The 20,625-nt window shown below is 47.3% G+C and overlaps 1 protein-coding gene across 1 annotated transcript; it reads left to right on the top strand.

Annotated features, from left to right (window-relative positions):
* Positions 1–5,117: 5,117 nt before the first annotated feature.
* LOC125243165 (leukocyte elastase inhibitor-like) lies at positions 5,118–14,885 on the top strand. Its single transcript, XM_048152575.1, has 7 exons — positions 5,118–5,498; positions 5,642–5,818; positions 5,988–6,137; positions 6,224–6,341; positions 6,670–6,812; positions 6,914–7,081; positions 14,408–14,885. The coding sequence occupies exons 2-7, from the start codon at positions 5,651–5,653 to the stop codon at positions 14,816–14,818; spliced, it is 1,158 nt and encodes a 385-aa protein (XP_048008532.1). The 5' UTR covers positions 5,118–5,498; positions 5,642–5,650; the 3' UTR covers positions 14,819–14,885.
* Positions 14,886–20,625: the final 5,740 nt, after the last annotated feature.

Here is a 20,625-nt window from a genome sequence, read left to right as displayed (position 1 = left end):
TTAAATAATGTTGGTAACCAGAAGATAAAGAATGTTTAAAAAATTTTTTTAAATATATATATATATATATATATATATATATATATATATATATATATATATATATATATATATATGCTGTTGCACTGTATTCATAAAAAAAAAAAAGTAGTTTTAATTTGCCTTGAAAAAAAGCTTGCAGAAAATGCAGTTTTCTGAGAATTATCCTCAAACATAATCCTGAACTTGGTAAAACAATTGTGTACATGAGTTTGTCATAGCACTCACTTGTACATTTGCACAAATACACTGTATATACAGTATGTATGCACAACTGATTAATTTTACACAGGTATTGAACTGAACTGACTTGAGCTGTATAATGACACTGTTGGCTTGCTAGAGATGCTTTACAGCAGAATTTGAATTTGTTACTATTTTGAAGCTCCTGTGAAACAATCTATATTGTATAAAGTGCTTTAGAAATAAAGTTGACTTTCTGACTTGGCTTGTATGTACATTCAGTGTGTGTGTATATATATGTATTTATATATACATCGATCAGGCATTGCATTTTGAGCACTGACAGGTGAAGTGAATAACACTGATTATCTCTATATATCTCTCTATGATATATCCCAATCATGGCACCTGTTAGTGATTGGGATATATTAGGCAGCAAGTGTTAGAAGCAGGAAAAATGGGCAAGCGTAAGGATTTGAGCAAGTCTGACAAGGGCCAATGTCACGACCGTCAGTGAGAGTGCCCGAATTAGCCACTTGAGGGCACTCCATCCTGGACTGTTTTCACCCCATTGACTACACTACCCATAACGCACTGCCGGACTCATTATCCATTTATCACATTACACCCAGCTGTCATGTATTTTGTAATCAGTGTCTGTCTATTTAATCTCAGTTGTTTCTGTCCTCAGTTGTGGTTTGTTGTTTTAATGTTACGTGCACTTTAGTTCTCTGGCTTTCTGTTTTATGGACTGTTTTTGTGGAGTTAACCTTTGCCTGTGTCTTGGATTACGTGTTTGGAGTTCCCTTTAATAAACATCACTGCACTTGGATCTTACCATCTTGTTTCTGTGTGCAACCGTGACAGAACAAACCACCCATGCAAGGATCCAGCAGTGTGGGGTTCCGAATCCTTCCTCCAGCCACTACCAGGGAGCGCTGGGATCAACTACGGGCGTTGAGGGCTCTACGCCAGGAGGGGTGGGAGGTAGGATGCTTCGCTAAGGTCTTTTGGACGATGGCGGTGGGGCTGGGTTACAATGACGCGGCTTTGAAGGATTTGTGTAATTGCTGCCTCGACGATCCTCTACCTCAATGTGAGATGGAAGGGCTACGGAGTTTAGATTTCTGGAGATTCGCCGCCTATCTTCGCCGTCGGAGGGAATGGACCTCACTGAATCATCCAGCCAGTTTGCATGCTCCAGCCCATAATTCTGTTTCAGAAGGCATTGAGGAGATGGGCACTGAACCTCAGCTTCACCCCGGTAAAGGGAGGAGGAGGAGAAGGAAGAAGTCTCCAGCCAGTGAGCCCGCTCCAGTCAGTGAGTCCACTCCAGAGCCCGCTCCAGTCAGTGAGTCCACTCCAGAGCCCGCTCCAGTCAGTGAGCCCACTCCAGAGCCCGCTCCAGTCAGTGAGCCCACTCCAGAGCCCGTTCCAGTCAGTAAGTCCACTCCAGTCACTGAGTCCACTCCAGAGCCCGCTCCAGTCAGTGAGTCCACTCCAGAGCCCGCTCCAGTCAGTGAGTCCACTCCAGAGCCCGTTCCAGTCAGTGAGTCCACTCTAGAGCCCGTTCCAGTCAGTGAGTCCACTCCAGAGCCCGCCTCAGTCAGTGAGTCCACTCCAGAGCCCGCCTCAGTCAGTGAGTCCACTCCAGAGCCCGCCTCAGTCAGTGAGTCCACTCCAGAGCCCGCCTCAGTCAGTGAGTCCACTCCAGAGCCCGCCTCAGTCAGTGAGTCCACTCCAGAGCCCGCCTCAGTCAGTGAGTCCACTCCAGAGCCCGCCTCAGTCAGTGAGTCCACTCCAGAGCCCGCCTCAGTCAGTGAGTCTGCTCCAGTCAGTGAGTCTGCTCCAGAGCCCGCTCCAGCCAGTGAGTCCGCTCCAGCCAGTGAGTCCGCTCCAGCCAGTGGGTCTACTACAGAGTCCGCTCCAGCCAGTGAGTCCACTACAGAGTCCGCTCCAGCCAGTGAGTCCGCTCCAGCCAGTGAGTCCGCTCCAGAGCCCGCTCCAGCCAGTGAGTCCGCTCCAGTACGGCATGCTCTCCCTATCAGTCCGGTGATGGCCAAGAGGGCTGTCCTCACGTTCTATGTTTTGGCGGTCTTACGTGCCTGGAGGATGCTCTCAGAACAGCCCCAGCCTGAGCACGCTGCCGTCCCAGAGCAGCCCCAGCCTGAGCACGCTGCCGTCCCAGAGCAGCCCCAGCCCGAGCACGCTGCCGTCCCAGAGCAGCCCCATCCCTAGCATGCTGCCGTCCCAGAGCAGCCCCAGTCCGAGCACGCTGCCGTCCCAGAGCAGCCCCAGCCCGAGCACGCGGCCGTCCCAGAGCAGCTCCAGCCCGAACACGCGGCCGTCCCTGAGCAGCTCCAGTCTGAGCCCGCTGCCGTCCCTGAGTCCTCCGCTCTCCCTGATACGGCCACGGAGGCCGTTACAGAGCTGTCCGCTCCCCTTGATACGGCCACGGAGGCCGTCACCGAGCTGTCCGCTCTCCCTGATACGGCCACGGAGGCCGTCACCGAGCTGTCCGCTCTCCCTGATACGGCCACGGAGGCCGTCACCGAGCTGGCCGCTCTCCCTGATACGGCCACGGAGGCCGTCACCGAGCTGGCCGCTCTCCCTGATACGGCCACGGAGGCCGTCACCGAGCTGGCCGCTCTCCCTGATACGGCCACGGAGGCCGTCACCGAGCTGGCCGCTCTCCCTGATACGGCCACGGAGGCCGTCACCGAGCTGCTCGTTCTCCCTGATACGGCCACGAAGCACCCTTGGCCAGCTCTGTCGCCGCCGTCCAAGCCTACTGCCCTGCCGCCGTCCAAGCCTTCTGCCCTGCCGCCACCGCCCAGATCTTCTGTCCTGCCGCCATCATCCAAGCCTTCTGCCCTGCCGCCGCCGCCGCCCAGGCTTTCTGCCCTGCCGCCACTGCCCAGGCCATCTGAACCGTTGGAACCAGCCTGGTCAGTTCCTCCAGCGCCACCCTGGCACTCAGCCAGGACTCCAGAACCACTGGAACCAGCCTGGTCGGTTCCCCCAGCGCCACCCTGGCTGTCGGCCAGGACCCCAGGTCTGTTGACACCCGCTTGGTCAGTTCCTCCAGCACCGCCTTGGCAACTTGCCAGAACCCTGACCCCACTAGAGTCTCCATGGACTGTTCCCCCGGCTCCCCCCTGGCCTTCTGTTGGAGACTCTGGTCCTGGCCCACCATCCCTCCCCCTGATCCTCCTCCTGTCCACCTCCCTCCTGAGTTTTTGTGTTTTTCGTTTTTGTTTTGTCTGGTGGAGCGTCTGGTAGCCGCTCCTTTGAGGGGGGTAATGTCACGACCGTCAGTGAGAGTGCCCGAATTAGCCACTTGAGGGCACTCCATCCTGGACTGTTTTCACCCCATTGACTACACTACCCATAACGCACTGCCGGACTCATTATCCATTTATCACATTACACCCAGCTGTCATGTATTTTGTAATCAGTGTCTGTCTATTTAATCTCAGTTGTTTCTGTCCTCAGTTGTGGTTTGTTGTTTTAATGTTACGTGCACTTTAGTTCTCTGGCTTTCTGTTTTATGGACTGTTTTTGTGGAGTTAACCTTTGCCTGTGTCTTGGATTACGTGTTTGGAGTTCCCTTTAATAAACATCACTGCACTTGGATCTTACCATCTTGTTTCTGTGTGCAACCGTGACAGACAAATTGTGATGGTTAGACAACTGGGTCAGAGCATCTCCAAAACTGCAGCTCTTGTGGGGTGTTCCCGGTCTGCAGTGGTCAGTATCTGTCAAAAGTGGTCCAAGGAAGGAACAGTGGTGAACCGGCGACAGGGTCATGGACGGCCAAGACTCACTGATGCACGTGGGGAGCGAAGGCTGGCCCGTGTGGTCCGATCCAACAGATGAACTACTGTAGCTCAGATTGCTCAAGAAGTTAATGCTGGTTCTGATAGAAAGGTGTCAGAATACACAGCGCATCAGTTTGTTGAGTATGGAGCTGCATAGACCAGTCACGGTACCCATGCTGACCCCTGTCCACCGCCGAAAGCACCAACAGTGGACACGTGAGCATCAGAACTGGACCACGGAGCAATGGAAGAAGGTGGCCTGGTCTGATGAATCACGTTTTCTTTTACATAACGTGGATGGCCGGGTGTGTGCGCGTAGCTTATGGCACCAGGATGCACTATGGGAAGAAGGCGAGCCGGCGGAGGCAGTGTGATGCTTTGGGCAATGTTCTGCTGGGAAACCTTGGCTCCTGCCATCCATGTGGATGTTACTTTGACACGTACCACCTACCTAAGCATTGCTGCAGACCATGTGACCCTGGTGGCTGTGGCCTCTTTCAGCAGGATAATGCTCCTGACACAAAGCAAAAATTGTTCAGGAATGGATTGAAGAGCACAACAACGAGTTTTGAGGTGTTGACTTGGCCTCCAAATTCCCCAGATCTCGATCCAATCATGCATCTGTGGGATTTGCTGAACAAACAAGTCCGATCCATGGAGGCTCCACCTCGCAACTTACAGGACTTAAAGGATCTGCTGCTAACATCTACAGATGCACACCTTCAGGGGTCTAGAGGAGTTCAGGGGTCAGGGCTGCTTTGTCAGCAAAACCAGGACCAACACAACATTAGGAACGTGGTCATGATCTTTGTATATATATAATACATATATTATATAGTCTAATATATATATATATATATATATATATATATATATATATATATATATATATATTCACATTATTTATACATAATTATTGGGTTATATTATACATGACCTGTTTTATGCAACCAACTGACATGAACACCTAATAACTGTAACTCAAACATTGTTTGGACAAGTATTTTTTACTTTGGGTGTGTGGCAATGAGGATAATTATTTTTGTTATGTTCCTATTATGTTTTGTACCTACTTTTGTACCTGACACCTACTTCCAACCCTTATCAGCTAATCCATTTTTGGGTTGTACACATTAAGAATGACTAAGTATGATTAGTGCAATTATCATGCATCTCTCTTGAGTTCAGGTTAGTGCCTTCAGGTACATACAGTTTTATTTGTTTTACTTATAATAAACAAATGAAGAATGAATCACGTAATTTTAGTCTGATGCATTTCCTGGTGGATAAACATTCATTTAATAATTTTAAGGGATGTTACAAGCTGATTTGGCCTAAAGGCTGGCCGTTTTAGGGTGAGGCATCATTTATTAGACTGACACACATAACCATCGCTTCATTCACCTCGGACAGACGGACACACTGAAGCTTCATCGTTTCTACAGATTACTCTAGGTAATGCTTTCTGAGGTACTTTTATGCATGCAATTTAAATGGTAACCCACACAGTAATAAAATTTGTTGATTAAAACAGATCTAATAGAAGTAAATTGTGTGTCATGATGTTGAAGGCATGTCCACCTACTATTTTTTTCTAGCTTGTGAAAATGGAGGTTTTGTCTGCAGCAAACACTCAGTTCTCCCTCAACCTGTTCAAGAAGATCAGCGGAGGAAACGCATCAGGAAATGTGTTCTACTCTCCTGTCAGCATCTCCTCGGCTCTGGCCATGGTGTCGCTCGGTGCAAGAGGAAACACAGCAGCTCAGATGTTTAAGGTGATCTCACACTTAAGCACATTTCTTATGGCTGGTAATTCAAAAAACACAATTTATGCATGTTTGATGCATCATCATGTTCAGTAAAGGTAAACTATTATATGCTGTATTTTAATACTACTGTATGTTGAACGTAACAGAAGAGTGAGGTTATCTTAATGCTGTGCAGGTCTTGGGCTTTAAAAATCCTCATCATTCAGAGGACCAAATTCATTCCAGCTTCAACAAGTTTATGAGTGAGCTGAACAAACCAGGAGTCCCGTATGTGTTGAGTGTTGCCAACCGCCTCTACGGAGAGCAATCCTACCAGTTTGTTGAGGTGAGACTCAGTTTATTCACTGGAGGTTCTGGAAATGTTCTCAGCTCTAATATCATTTGCACCTCAATCGATTTGCTGTATTACAGAAATTCCTCAATGATGCAAAAAGATACTATGAAGCCGGACTGGAGAAGGTGGACTTCAAGACCAAATCAGAGGCTGCTCGTGTCACCATCAACAAATGGGTGGAGAAAAAAACACAAGGTGAAATCCAGCATGAACTTAATCTACAAATAATTTTTTGTTTTGTTTTTTGTTTTTTGCTGCTTTTTAAGTTAAGCAAAATGTTTTTTCAAGAGCCATGTTCAGCTTTATATTATTCCTGAGTTGAGCTATATAGTTCTTTGGAGGTTAAAGTTTTAATACACTTTTTATTTGGCCATTAAGTTTACATTTCCATAAGAACTTTGAGACGGATGCTTTAAAGGTGTTTATTGAATTAGTTTTAAGTAACAATATAGTGTTTAATTCATTTAGTCCTGAATCAATTCAAATCACTGCTTAAAGTGAACAATGTCCATTTGTAATTTAGAGAAGATCAAGGACTTGCTGCCACCAAGAAGCGTCGATGGATCGACCAAACTGGTCTTGGTGAACGCCATCTACTTCAAGGGGAACTGGGAGAACAAATTCCCAAAGGAAGCCACCAGAGATGGGCAGTTTAAGATAAACAAGGTGAGATTTTGTGATTTAAAAAAAAAAAATATATATATATATTTTTAACAGTCATGATGAAGTCTGAGGGGTTATAAAGTGTTTCCACTGATGTTTGGCAGATTCAAACTAAACCAGTGAAGATGATGCATCAAGAGGAAAAGTTTCCTCTGGCCTTCATCCCAGAGATGAACAGTCAGGTTCTGGAGCTGCCGTATGTTGGGAAGAATCTCAGTATGTTGATCATCCTTCCTAATAAGATGGAAGACGACACCACTGGCCTTCAGAAGGTGAGACAGCACAGATTCTGCTAGTATGGGGTGTTTCATTATTTGTAGTTGCCGTTTAGCCCTGTAAAATGTGCTGTGTCATATTTCTAATGCAAATTTCTAATGCAAATTTCTTCCTCTAGGCCTTTAAATGACCAACATGATCAAAAATTTGCTGAAAATTATCATTCAGGTCGTGGTTCACGTGTCTTTTATTGTGAAATCTTTACTGATTTTTATAAAGTCATATGTTCCCTTTCAGTCGGTCACGTTCGACGTACGTCAGTAGTGACCGACGAATTGGGATATCGCTTAGAGAGCCCTATCAGCTTCGTGTGAACTAAAACAAGCCAATGGAATTGGCGTGCGATATTTGCATAATGCGCACCGCCCCCGACAGGTGTATATAAATAGGAAGCGGATGCAATCGCACTCTGTCTTTCGCTTCGGAGCCATACTCTGGTGTCCTGCTTCAGACTTTGTTTAAACTGAAACTAAAACTGCCTCAGAAGAGGATTAACAGCGCGCTGTTTGTGTTGGTAGTGAAGGCACTCCAGTGAGGTCGCGAGCTTCCGAGGAGCCGAGCTATAAGCTCTCAACTGCTGTTGTAACAGCAACACTCTAAAAGTGTGTGTGCGTGTTGCGATTTGGGCTGGTTCCTCGGTGTGTTCAGGGAGTGGTGTACCTGAGCACATCGCGTCACTCCCTGTGTGCTTCAGCACAAGTGAGCTGATCTTTCCCCTTCTAAAAGAGCTTTACAGACGAACCCTGACAGTATGTCATTTCGTCTGTGCGTTACTGGGTGCGGTCGTTCCCTGGTCCCTGCTGATGGGCACAATCGCTGCATCTCGTGTTTGGGCGTTCAGCACGCTGAAGCAGCTTTTGTGGATGGTTCATGTTCCCATTGCGGGAATATGACTATCGCGGTGCTGAGGTCTAGACTCTCCTTCCTGAGGTCTCAGGAAGCGGGGGTCCCCTCTCCTATGCCCCGTTCGACCGTTTTTTCCGGCCCGGGCCGGAATGACGGTTCGGCGGTGTATGGGAAGGGTGACCTGAGGATTACGGTCAGAGCTTCCCCGCCGAGCGGAAACGCTCCACGGGCCCCTGCCGCCTCATCAGCACCGCAACCCGTCGTGCCGCCGTTGGTTTCCGCTGGGCCCTCTACGGACTGTCCAGCCGTTACCTTTGGTGCGCCTGCGGCGGACCGGATGTCGATCTCTGCATCGGAAGGTGAGCCAGGGTCCTCGGGGGAGGAAGATCCGGACGCGCTGCCGCCCTCCGGGACGGTAGCGGTGGCCGAGTCGGATCCCGAGTTGACGGCTGTGCTTTCCCGGGCCGCCTTGTGTGTCGGGCTCGAATGGAACCCTCCACCCTGTCCCGGCCCATCTCGGCTGGATGATTGGTACTTGGGGGGGGTCGCGCTGGTCATGTCCAGCGTCCCGCCCCAATGCCATTCTTCCCGGAAGTGCACGATGAGGTGACCAGGTCTTGGCAAACACCGTATAGTGCTCGTGCAAGGCCCGGTCCCTCGTCCGCCTTCACCTCCCTGGACGGCGGGGAAGCCAGGGGGTATGCGAGGATCCCGCCAGTCGAGCGGTCCGTTGCGATGCAGCTGTGTCCAACGGCCACTGGCTGGCGTGGTGAGCCGCGTCTCCCGTCCCGGGCCTGTAAGTTCTCAGCCGGTCTGACTGAGAAGGCTTACAGCGCCTGTGGGCAGGCTGCCTCAGCCCTGCACGCAATGGCCCTTTTGCAGGTTTACCAGGCAAAAGCGCTGTCGGAGATGCCCCAGGAAGGGCCTGACCAACAACTGCTTGGGGAGCTGCGCGCTGCCACCGACCTTGCCCTCCGGGCGACGAAGGTGACAGCACGCGCTGTTGGTCATGCGATGTCTACCCTGGTAGTCCAGCAACGCCATCTCTGGCTGACCTTGGCGGACATGCGGGAAACCGACAAGCAGCGGTTCCTGAATTCCCCCGGGTTTCCTTGGTCGGCCTCTTCGGCGACGCGGTGGAGAGCTTCGCCCAACAGTTCTCCGCCGCACAGAAGCAGGCTGAGGCTATCAAACACGTCATGCCACGGCGGTCCGCTGCTGCCTCCACCCACCCGCCCGTGGCTCAGCCTCAGCCCGCCCGTCGCCGAGGGCGCCCGCCTGCGTCGTCCTCCGCCCCTGCTGGTTCGGCAAAGCAGCAGCCTACACCAGCCAAGCAGCAGGGTGCCGGTCGGGGACGTGGTGCCCAGCCCGTCTCAGCCAAGCCAGGTGGCAAACGCAAAAGGAAGTCACGGCCCTGAGACGGGCAACCTGGAGGGGAAGGATCTTGCTCTTCGGGAGAGTTTTCCACCTTCTCTCCCACCCCCGGAGGAGGGCCGGGGGGAATTTGTGATGTCTGTCCATCTACCGCCGCTGGCTCCCCGGAGTCCAGCGGTACCCACTTTATCACAAAAAGAGCAGTTTCCTCAAACTCCAGGTCACAACAGGGTGCGCCTGCCAGTGTGCCAGGCCCCGCTTCGCCACTCGCAGCCCCCTCCCATTTCGCCAGCAGGTGGCAGTGTGATGGTGCAGCCCGCGCCCCGTGCGCCGTCTCCCATACGCACTGCTGCCTCCCAGAGTTCGACCACACTCCGGGCCGCTCCCATGCCGTCCAAGTTGGGTCCCACTCTACCTTGCTGCCCCACCCCCGGTGCGTCTGTGGTGCCTTTGGTCCCGCTGGCTCGGAGTCTGGAGGCGTGGATCACGCTTCCCAGCCCGTCCCGCTGGCTCATTCGCACTATCAGACTCGGCTATGCAATTCAGTTCGCCCGGCGTCCCCCGGTCTTCAGGGGTGTCCACTTCACTCAGGTGTCGTTGGACAGTGCACCTGTTCTCCGGGCGGAGATTGCTGTCCTCCTGGCGAAGGATGCAATCGAGCCGGTCCCTCCAGCCGATATGAAGTCGGGGTTTTACAGCCCCTACTTCATTGTACCGAAAAAGGGCGGTGGGCTACGGCCAATCCTGGATCTGCGCATCCTGAACCGGTATCTCCACAAGATGCCGTTCAAGATGCTCACGCAGAAGCGCATTTTCGAATGCGTCCATCCCCGGGATTGGTTTGCAGCAATCGGCCTGAAGGACGCGTACTTTCATGTCTCGATTCTGCCTCGACACAGACCCTTCCTGCGGTTTGCGTTCGAGGGTCGGGCATATCAGTACAAAGTCCTACCCTTCGGGCTGGCCCTGTCCCCCCGCGTCTTTACGAAGGTTGCGGAGGCGGCCATTGTTCCCCTCAAGGAACAGGGCGTTCATATCCTCAACTATCTCGACGACTGGCTGATCCTGGCCAGCTCGCGAGAGCAGTTGTGCGAACACAGGGACATGGTTTTAGCTCACCTCAGCCGGTTGGGTCTTCGGGTCAACTGGGACAAGAGCAAACTCGCCCCCGGGCAGAGGATCTCTTATCTCGGTCTCGAGCTAGACTCGGTCGCACGGACTGCGCGTCTCACCGAGGCGCGCGTCCAGTCGGTGTTGAACTGCCTGAGCTCGCTCAAGCGCAGGACAGCGGCTCCACTGAAAGATTTTCAGAGGCTCCTGGGGCATATGGCATCTGTAGCCGCGGTCACGCCGCTCGGATTGCTCCATATGAGACCGCTTCAACACTGGCTCTGCGGCCGGGTCCCGAGATGGGCGTGGCAGCGCGGCACGCTCCGTGTCCCCGTGACACCGAGCTGCCGCCGCACCCTTGTCCGGTGGTCGGACCCTTCGTTCCTGCGGGCCGGAGTACCCCTGGAACAAGTGTCCAGGCATGCTGTGGTCTCCACAGATGCCTCTGCCACGGGATGGGGGGCCACGTACAACGGGCATGCAGTGTCGGGTCTTTGGACGGGGCCTCAGCTGCATTGGCATATCAATTGCCTCGAGTTGCTAGCAGTACGTCTTGCTCTGGCCCGCTTCAAGGAGCTGTTGTCAGACAAGCATGTACTGGTCCGTTCGGACAGCACTGCGGCCGTTGCGTACATCAACCATCAAGGTGGTCTACGCTCCCGTCGCATGTCGCAACTCGCCCGCCATCTCTTGTTGTGGAGTCAGAAGCATCTGAGGTCCCTTCGGGCCACTCATGTCCCAGGTGTGCTCAACCGTGCGGCCGACGAGCTGTCACGGCAGCCTCCACTTGCGGGCGAGTGGCGGCTCCACCCCCAGGCGGTTCAGCTGATTTGGCAGCGTTTCGGCGAGGCCCAGGTAGACCTGTTTGCCTCCCCGGAAACTGCCCACTGCCAGTGGTTCTATTCCCTGACCGGCGGCACGCTCGGCTCGGATGCCCTGGCACACAGCTGGCCCCCGGGTCTACGCAAATATGCGTTTCCCCCAGTGAGCCTTCTCGCACAACTCCTGTGCAAGGTCAGGGAGGACGGGGAGCAGGTTCTGTTAGTGGCTCCGTACTGGCCCACTCGGACCTGGTTCTCAGACCTCATTCTCCTCGCGACAGCCCCTCCCTGGCCGATTCCTCTGAGGAAGGACCTCCTGACTCAGAGACGGGGCACCCTGTGGCACCCGCGTCCCGATCTGTGGAACCTCCACGTGTGGTCCCTGGACGGGATGCGGAGGTTCTGAGTGATCTCCCGCAAGCGGTCGTAGACACCATCACTTCCGCTAGAGCTCCTTCCACTAGGAGTCTCTACGCGCTGAAGTGGAACCTGTTCGTCGAATGGTGCGCCTCTTGCCGAGAGGACCCCCAATCATGCTCGGTCAGATCTGTGCTTTCCTTCCTGCAAGAAGGGTTGGAGCGAAGGCTGTCTCCCTCCACCCTGAAGGTGTATGTTGCCGCTATCGCTGCACATCACCACGCAGTTGAGGGTAAGTCCCTGGGGAAACACGATCTGATCGTCAGGTTCCTGAGGGGGGCGAGGAGACTGAATCCTCCTCGCCCTTCCTCCGTACCCTCTTGGGATCTGACCCTGGTTCTCTCAGCTCTCCGGGGTCATCCCTTTGAGCCCTTGCGATCAGTCGACCTGAAAGTAATGTCTCTAAAAACTGTCCTTCTGGTCGCATTGGCTTCCCTGAAGAGGGTAGGGGACCTGCATGCGTTTTCGGTCGACGAAGCGTGCCTAGAATTCGGGCCCGGTGATTCTCACGTCATCCTGAGACCCCGGCCTGGATACGTGCCCAAGGTTCCTACCACTCCCTTCAGAGATCAGGTAGTGAACCTGCAAGCGCTGCCCTCGGAGGAGGCAGACCCAGCCCTAGCTTTGCTCTGTCCCGTCCGCGCTCTGCGTGTGTACGTGGACAGAACGCGAAACTTCAGGACCTCAGACCAGCTCTTTGTCTGTTACGGAGGCCAGCAGAAGGGAAAGGCTGTCTCCAAGCAGAGGATGGCCCACTGGATAGTGGATGCCATCGCCTTGGCGTATGAATCCCAGGGCGTGCCTTGCCCGCTCGGGTTGAGAGCCCACTCCACCAGAGGGGTGGCCTCTTCCTGGGCGCTGGCTCATAGCGCCTCGCTGACAGATATCTGTAGAGCTGCGGGCTGGGCGACACCTAACACGTTCGCTAGGTTTTATAGCCTACGTGTAGAGCCGGTATCTTCACGTGTACTCGCAGCCACTAGTCGGTAGACGTGTTGTACCCGCTCTAAGTGTCGGCTTGCAATGCCATTCCCGCCCCCTGGGCCGGATACGTGCATACTTTGCTCCAGTCGTGTTCCCCGCTTGGCGAACCCTGTCGAGTTCCTCCGCCTCCCCCTTCGGCTCGGACATTGCGGAGTGTCTGATGCCAGGCCTACATCCGTCGCTGACGCTGTCTGTTGGCTGGGGCCCATATGTCGTGACTCCTCTACGTGAGCGGTCCCATATGTGTAATTGTCCACGGGTCTAAACTCCCTACGGCGAGCCCGTGTCTTTCCCTTAGCAGAGCCAGCTCTGCTGTCACCTGTCAGATGAGTCTCCCCCTACCCAGGTGGAGCCATCCCAGGGACCCCATATGCGTACTGCCCCCCGGGCCAGTCCATATGTGTATTCTCCACGTAAACTCCTCCCCCATTGGGTAGGTAGTGGCCTCCGCAGCGTCCCTTACGGGTTCGCTTCCCCAGTGTAGTCTAGTTTACTTAGTGGGTATTCGGTAAGACAGCAGTAAACTCTCTCGGCGTAAGCTCGCCCCTTCACCGTTCCAGCTGGTGCTATGGGTAGCCGAGCTTGCGCTGGGCACTGGAAGGGGTTTCGTAACTGTGGCGCTTTAGTTGGGATCCCAATTCGTTGGTCACTACTGACGTACGTCGAACGTGACCGACTGAAAGGGAACGTCTCGGTTACGTATGTAACCCTCGTTCCCTGAAGGAGGGAACGGAGACGTACGTCCCGTCGCCACAGTTCCTGTACCCTCGCTGTAGTGCGGACACCAGTTGTCTCCTCAGCGAAAAACAGAGTGCGATTGCATCCGCTTCCTATTTATATACACCTGTCGGGGGCGGTGCGCATTATGCAAATATCGCACGCCAATTCCATTGGCTTGTTTTAGTTCACACGAAGCTGATAGGGCTCTCTAAGCGATATCCCAATTCGTCGGTCACTACTGACGTACGTCTCCGTTCCCTCCTTCAGGGAACGAGGGTTACATACGTAACCGAGACGTTTTCGATGAACACTTACTGGACTGAAGCAATTTAGGTTTACTTGATTATCCATAAATCTCTCTCTCTCTCTCTTTTATTTTTTTGAAAAAATCATACAAGTATAAAATATAATCCATCAAGCTTTTGATGAGCGTTTATTTGTTCATCTCAGTCATTGTATTGCATTTCATTATGTTTTGAAACTACAGAGCTTTAATTATAAAATTATGCATTTAAATATCATCCTACTAAGACATATTGTAGAGTATGACTGATATTTAAATGCATTTCATGTCAGTAGTCTGCTGTACTTTTATAAAGATCGCACTGATTTACATTACAAGCATCAAAATTTCATCTTATTTTTTGGCCATATAAATATCAGCATCTGCACCAAATGGCATATTTTTGCATAATTGGGCCTGTGAATAAAAGTGAGCTGTTTTTTCTCCATATTCTCACTATATCATATGAGCCATAAAAGCCTGATGTATCAAATTATGATACTCACACATATGCACTTTTTTATTTTTGGATGAAACCTTTTTTATTTAAAAAAATATTCTTAATAAATGTCAATAAACTGTTCCGTTTAAAATTATTTCATATATCAGCTTTTACAGGGTATATATTGCATACATCTAAGCCATTGAAGAGGTGTATTCAAGTTTGAATGAAATGGCTGAAATAATCATCACATCATTGATGCTGTACAAACAGACCCCAGTTTATACAAATACACAAACATTAACATGTCTCTGTTATTATCCAGCTTGAAAAGGCAGTGACCTACGAGAAGCTCATGGAGTGGACCAAACCCAGCAAGATGAATCTAGAGAAAGTTCAAGTCTCTCTGCCCAAATTTAAGATTGAGGTAACCTATGACGACATGAGGAGACTTCTGATCAGCATGGGAATGGAGGACGTTTTTGACCCGCTGAAGGTGAACCTTTCAGGCATGTCCTCCAACAACGACCTGGTGCTGTCGCAGGTGGTTCATAAAGCCTTTGTTGAAGTCAATGAGGAAGGAACCGAAGCGTCTGCAGCCACTGCCAATGTTGATGTGACAGCCTCATTACCCTCACCCCCAAAAACCTTTACTGCAGACCACCCGTTCCTGTTCTTCATCCGGCATAATCCCTCCAAAGCCATTCTGTTCTATGGACGCTTGAGTTCTCCTTGAAGATAGTGATGATAAAGTGATCATTCTAGATGACTGTGTTCCTCTCATAAATAAAGTCACTAGTAAATAATTGAGTGAAATTGTCTGTATGCATTTACTTTTAGAGTCATTTAAGTCATTTAAGATTTTTGAGATATTTTTCTGTACAAGAATGTAAAAATAATTACGCTGGATTGATCTGTTGAACATTTACTAAACAGGGCAAATTAGCGTGGAAGCGTAATTCCAATGGGAGTGGAAAGTTCTACCAGAAAGACTCGGGAAGCAAAGAAACGTTTGAATACGATTTATTCAACAGTTTGAATGTAAATATCAATGATAAATGACAGGGACCGACCTGGTGGTGGTGGGGAGGATGGGGGTGAACGCCGGTGATGGTATCTGCGAACACAATATGGGTGGGAACAGAACTTATATACTCAGGTGATGTGCAATGATTGGTTAGATAATGAGCAATGACGTGCATTAGAGTCTTCCGGGTAGAACTTCCGCTAAAGCTCCCATTTCTGCGTGTGATCTACTGACGACACGCAAATTAATGAACAGACGCAGACGGATCATTTCCATAATGACCATCACAATCTACAGAGAGCAGCGCAAGTTAGCGTCTGGTTTAAGACATGCTTTTTTGGGTAGTAAATATTGGTGCAAATACCAGTAAATTGACTAGTGCAAACTTTAGTAAATCACCTTGCATGATTAATTTAAATATTCTCCTGCCATCATTTTTTCTTCTGAAAGGGAAACTCCTACAAATGCATATGCAATAAGGTCAGCCGCAAAAATAACCCTGTCCATGCCTTTTCAGCGCTATTTTTTCACTGTCTAGTAAATCGTAACAGTTTTTTTTTTTTTACGGCAAAAGAGAGTTTGCGCTGGCGCGAGTTTTTAGTAAAGTAAAAAGAGTTTTTTGGTGTGATTTTTTGGGAGTTTTTTGGTCCTTAGTTTTTTGTATGCTACTGATATAGTTCTGTCCTCCATAACTTTAAGTATACTGAACGTTCTTGGCAATCACAGCCAATCAGAAGAGTGCGTGGGCGGGCTCTCTCTGTGAGCTCCAGGGCAAAATGGACCAAATGGATAAGTACATAATCAAATTCATGAATATTACATTTAAACATTATTAAAAATACATACAGAGTTCCTGAAACAATTTGTCATAGAATATACTTGTCTGTTCAACATTCTTTATTCCATTTATTTAGAAGATCTGAGGTGAATTGTCCATTGTTGCTTTCAGTAGGCTATGGACACAAAGTATATGGCAATGATAATGTTTATGTGCTTTATTTTATGTTAAAAGCATCTAATGTGAGTTTGAAATAATTTTGTGTGTCTTTTATAGCCGTAGGCTACTGAAAGCAACAATGGACATTCACCTGATCAGAGCTTCAAAATAAATGAACAGACAAGTGTATTCTATGACAGAGTTTGTTTCAGTAGCTCAATATGTATTTGTAATACTGTTAAAATTGTGTAATATTAATGAATTGGATTATGTACTTATCCATTCCGAGAGAGCCGACCCACCCCATCTTCTGATTGGCTGTGATTTTTGATTGACTTTATCATGTCTCATAGTCGTGTCATATTCAGACATTTTTTTTGTTTTTGTCGCAGGAATCTTATTGCATCACATCTGGTCAGGACACTATGGAGCCCCGCACATGACATGCAGGAAAAAAATAGTCTAAATTGTGCGCACACCTTAATAAATAGAGGGAAGGAGTTAGTAATATACATCTACCCACTTGAAATTAGCTGCTTTTATCAGTATTTGAGAGATCTCTAAAAACCTTTTTACTCTGCCACAATGATCTTTTGGGATCCTCTGGATGTTATCTTTCCATTATTACCTTCTCAGTTGATAATAAAATATTTGCAGTTGTGCCACCCTGACATTTGAGAATATACACATTGCCAGGCAAAAGTTTTTCAGTTATCTCAACAGATTTAAAACTACAGATATTTATAAAATGTGTTTATATGTATATTCAAACATAACATTATGCCACAGTATTTTATCCTGAATTTCTTATAAATATAATTTCTTATTAAAAAAAGAATTCAGAATGTATTATTATTCAAGAAGATATCAGTTTGGAGATAATTGAAAACATACCATGTGCTTTTGATAATATGACAAATTCCAGAGTTTCGTTTGTTGTGTTTGGACAAATGCTAGATTTGTGTAAAGACAATAAAAATAGATGTGATTGTTTTTTTCCTGATAGGCTATTAAAGTTTTGGTTGGATGTATGAACTATTATGAAAACTGCACATTTTTCAAACTTACAATCTGTTTAGGACAATTACAAAGTGTTCCGATCACTGAGTAAACTGTTTTGAGAACAGTGATCCGAGTTTGGAGAAATGTGTCAAATTGATTGAGAAAAACTGTAACTTGAAGGTGCCTGTGCATGCTGAACCAAGAGATGAGTGAGTTATGTTCAATCACACTTTCATCACTAGATGGAGGGAGAGTTCGGTTTACTGTCTGTACACTACATAACTTTTGTTTGTTTGTGTGTGTGTGTGTGTGAGGATCAGGTGAGCACAATTAGTGTGGCGTGGTAACAGGAAACAAGGAGGCGGGACAAGAGGAGCACATGGCCAACACCAACAAAGACAGAGCCATATGCTCAGACACAAGACAAACAAAGAAACATTAAACAAAGACAACACAGACAAGACTGTCAGGGCAGGATCCTATGGGTTCAATATTTGTTGGATAAAACTGTTTTTTCCCCTCTAATATTACAGGAATTCATTCGTTATTGTGTCTTTGATCATGTGCATTATTTGTTATTTTGTTTAGCTCGATATTTCTCAAAAGGATATTGCTATTAATGTCCCTAATTAATGGCTCCTAGTCCCTACAAATGTGGATTTTGTATTATATGTACATTGGCTGGGTGATATGGCAAAAAAATAAAATCTTGATTTATTCAGAACGATTGAATAATGGAAAGCCTGATAACATCCAGAGGATCCCAACAGATCATGATTGTGGCAGAGTGAAAAGGTTTGTAGAGATCTCTCAAATACTGATAAAAGCAGCTCCAGTGCTTCCCACACATAGACTTTACTTGGGCGGGCCGCCCACGTATAATGGCCGCCCAAGTATATTTGGAGACACATTTTTGCTTTTATTATTTTTATCCTCTTATACTTTTATATCCGCGCAAGATAATGAAACCATCTGCGATCGATAAACTAGTCGTTTCATACCTGCTCGTTACGTGTGCGTCAGAACTGTTTACTCCCGCAGACATTCCCACAGGTGCTGCATTTTGCAAAGTCACAAGGGGGCGCTGTTGCGCGTTCTACAAGCTCGCGCAACAGCGCTTCAGACTGCTTCAAAGTGATTCTCAATCAATGAAAAGCGCAGATTTATGCCAAGCGATTGCTAATGAACTCAAGTTAATGAATAATTACAAAGTCTACTTTATGGCCTTTATATAAAATGTTTTAGACGATTGTAAGAATCTGAAGGATCAGCCTGCAATAGTACATACATTTCAAAATAAGAGTCCCGGTGTATTTCGGGCTTGTTTATAATTAAAAGTCACACGCTAAATTTTTTCTTTTTCTTTTAGGCATATTGGTATTTTGGTTACACAATAAATTGTATTTAATTTGATTTCCATTTAATTCATATTAAATTATTGTAGTCTCTTCCACAGGAAGAAAAGACTAAGAACATTATTTGACACATACAGCCTATTATTCATTTTATAAATTTTACTAGTAAAGTCTGTGTCCCATTCACTGAGAGAGACACTATATGACAGCAAGGAGAACATAGGAAAAGGTGAACCATTTAAATGCTGTAATTTTGCATAATTTACAATGCATAATAATGCATAATATTAGTATGTTATTAAATGTAATATGCTATGTAATTAAAATTAATTTCAATGAATAAAAATACTGTTAAAAATCACACATTATTTGTTTGTCACATGTAGTAGACCATTTTTGTGCCGTGGGTAATAGGAGGATTTTTCGCCCGGCTACCACCGCAACCGCAAGTATATTTCAAACCTGTGGGAAGCACTGAGCTAATTTCAAGTGGGTAGACATTTATTTACTAATTCCTTCCCTCGATTTATTAAGTTGTGCGCACGATTTAGCCTATTTTTTTCCTGCATGTCATGTGCGGGGCTCCATAGTGTCCTGACCAGATGCGATGCAATAAGATTCCTGCGACAAAAACAAAAAAAGTCTGAATATGACACGACTATGAGACATGATAAAGTCGATCAAAAACCACAGCCAATCAGAAGAGCACGTGGGTGGGCTCTCTCGGAATGGATAAGTACATAACGAATGAAATGGATAAGTACATAATCAAATTCATTAATATTACACAATTTTAACAGTATTACAAATACATATTGAGCTACTGAAACAAACTCTGTCATAGAATACACTTGTCTGTTCATTTATTTTGAAGCTCTGATCAGGTGAATGTCCATTGTTGCTTTCAGTAGCCTACGGCTATAAAAGACACACAAAATTATTTCAAACTCACATTAGATGCTTTTAACATAAAATAAAGCACATAAACATTATCATTGCCATATACTTTGCGTCCATAGCCTACTGAAAGCAACAATGGACAATTCACCTCAGATCTTCTAAATAAATGGAATAAAGAACGTTGAACAGACAAGTATATTCTATGACAAATTGTTTCAGGAACTCTGTATGTATTTTTAATAATCTTTTAATGTAATATTCATGAATTGGATTATGCTCTTATCCATTTGGTGCCGGCCCTGGAGCTCACAGAGAGAGCCCGCCCATGCGCTCTTCTGATTGGCTGTGATTTTTTGATTGACTTTATCGCGTTTCATAGTCGCATTGTGTTTGTTGTGTAAGTGCTGAAGGAGTGGGAGTGTTTTGCTTAATGTGTCATGAAATCACATACCATTGTTAATACAAAATCTTTTTCAACGTGACAATAACTACATTCTGTCATGGTAAAACTCTTCAGTGGACAAGTATTTCACCCGACCTTAACACTTTTGGGCACCTGTGGGGGATTTTGTAGAGACACAAGGTCATCATTCAAGAGTAAACAGAATAGTATAGATGTGAAAATTTGTTGTGAACTTGTACACTCAATGCCAAGAACGTTCAGTATACTTAAAGTTATGGAGGACAGAACTATATCAGTAGCATACCAAAAATTAAGGGCTCACTAAAAACTCGCGCCAGCGCAACCTCTCTTTTGCCGTTAAGAAAAAAAAACTACTGTAATGATTTACTAAAGACACACAGTGAAAAAATAGCGCTGAAAAGGCATGGACAGGGTTATTTTTGCGGCTGACCTTATTGCATATGCATTTGTAGGAGTTTCCCTTTCAGGAGAAAAATTTATGGGAGGAGAATATTTAAATTAATCATGCAAGGTGATTTACTAAAGTTTGCACTACTCAATTTACTGGTATTTGCATCATTATTTACCACCCAAAAAAGCATGTCTTAAACCAGATGCTAATTTGCGCTGCTCTCTGTAGATTGTGATGGTCATTATGGAAATGATTCGTCTGCGTCTGTTCATTAATTTGCGTGTCGTAGAACTTTCCACTCCCATTGTAATTACGCTTCCACGCTAATTTGCCCTGTTTAGTAAATGTTCAACAGATCAATCCAACATAATTATTTTTACATTCTTTGTATCTTGTACAGAACTGTACACCAAAAAGCTTAAATGACTTAAATGACTCTAAAAGTAAATGCATACAGACAATTTCACTCAATTATTTACTAGTGACTTTATTTATGAGAGGAATACA

The sequence above is a fragment of the Megalobrama amblycephala genome, linkage group LG13 (assembly GCF_018812025.1).
Source record: "Megalobrama amblycephala isolate DHTTF-2021 linkage group LG13, ASM1881202v1, whole genome shotgun sequence".
Lineage (NCBI taxonomy): Eukaryota > Metazoa > Chordata > Actinopteri > Cypriniformes > Xenocyprididae > Megalobrama > Megalobrama amblycephala.
The sequence above is the reverse complement of the archived record's forward strand: the minus strand, read 5'-3'. Positions and strand labels throughout refer to the sequence as shown.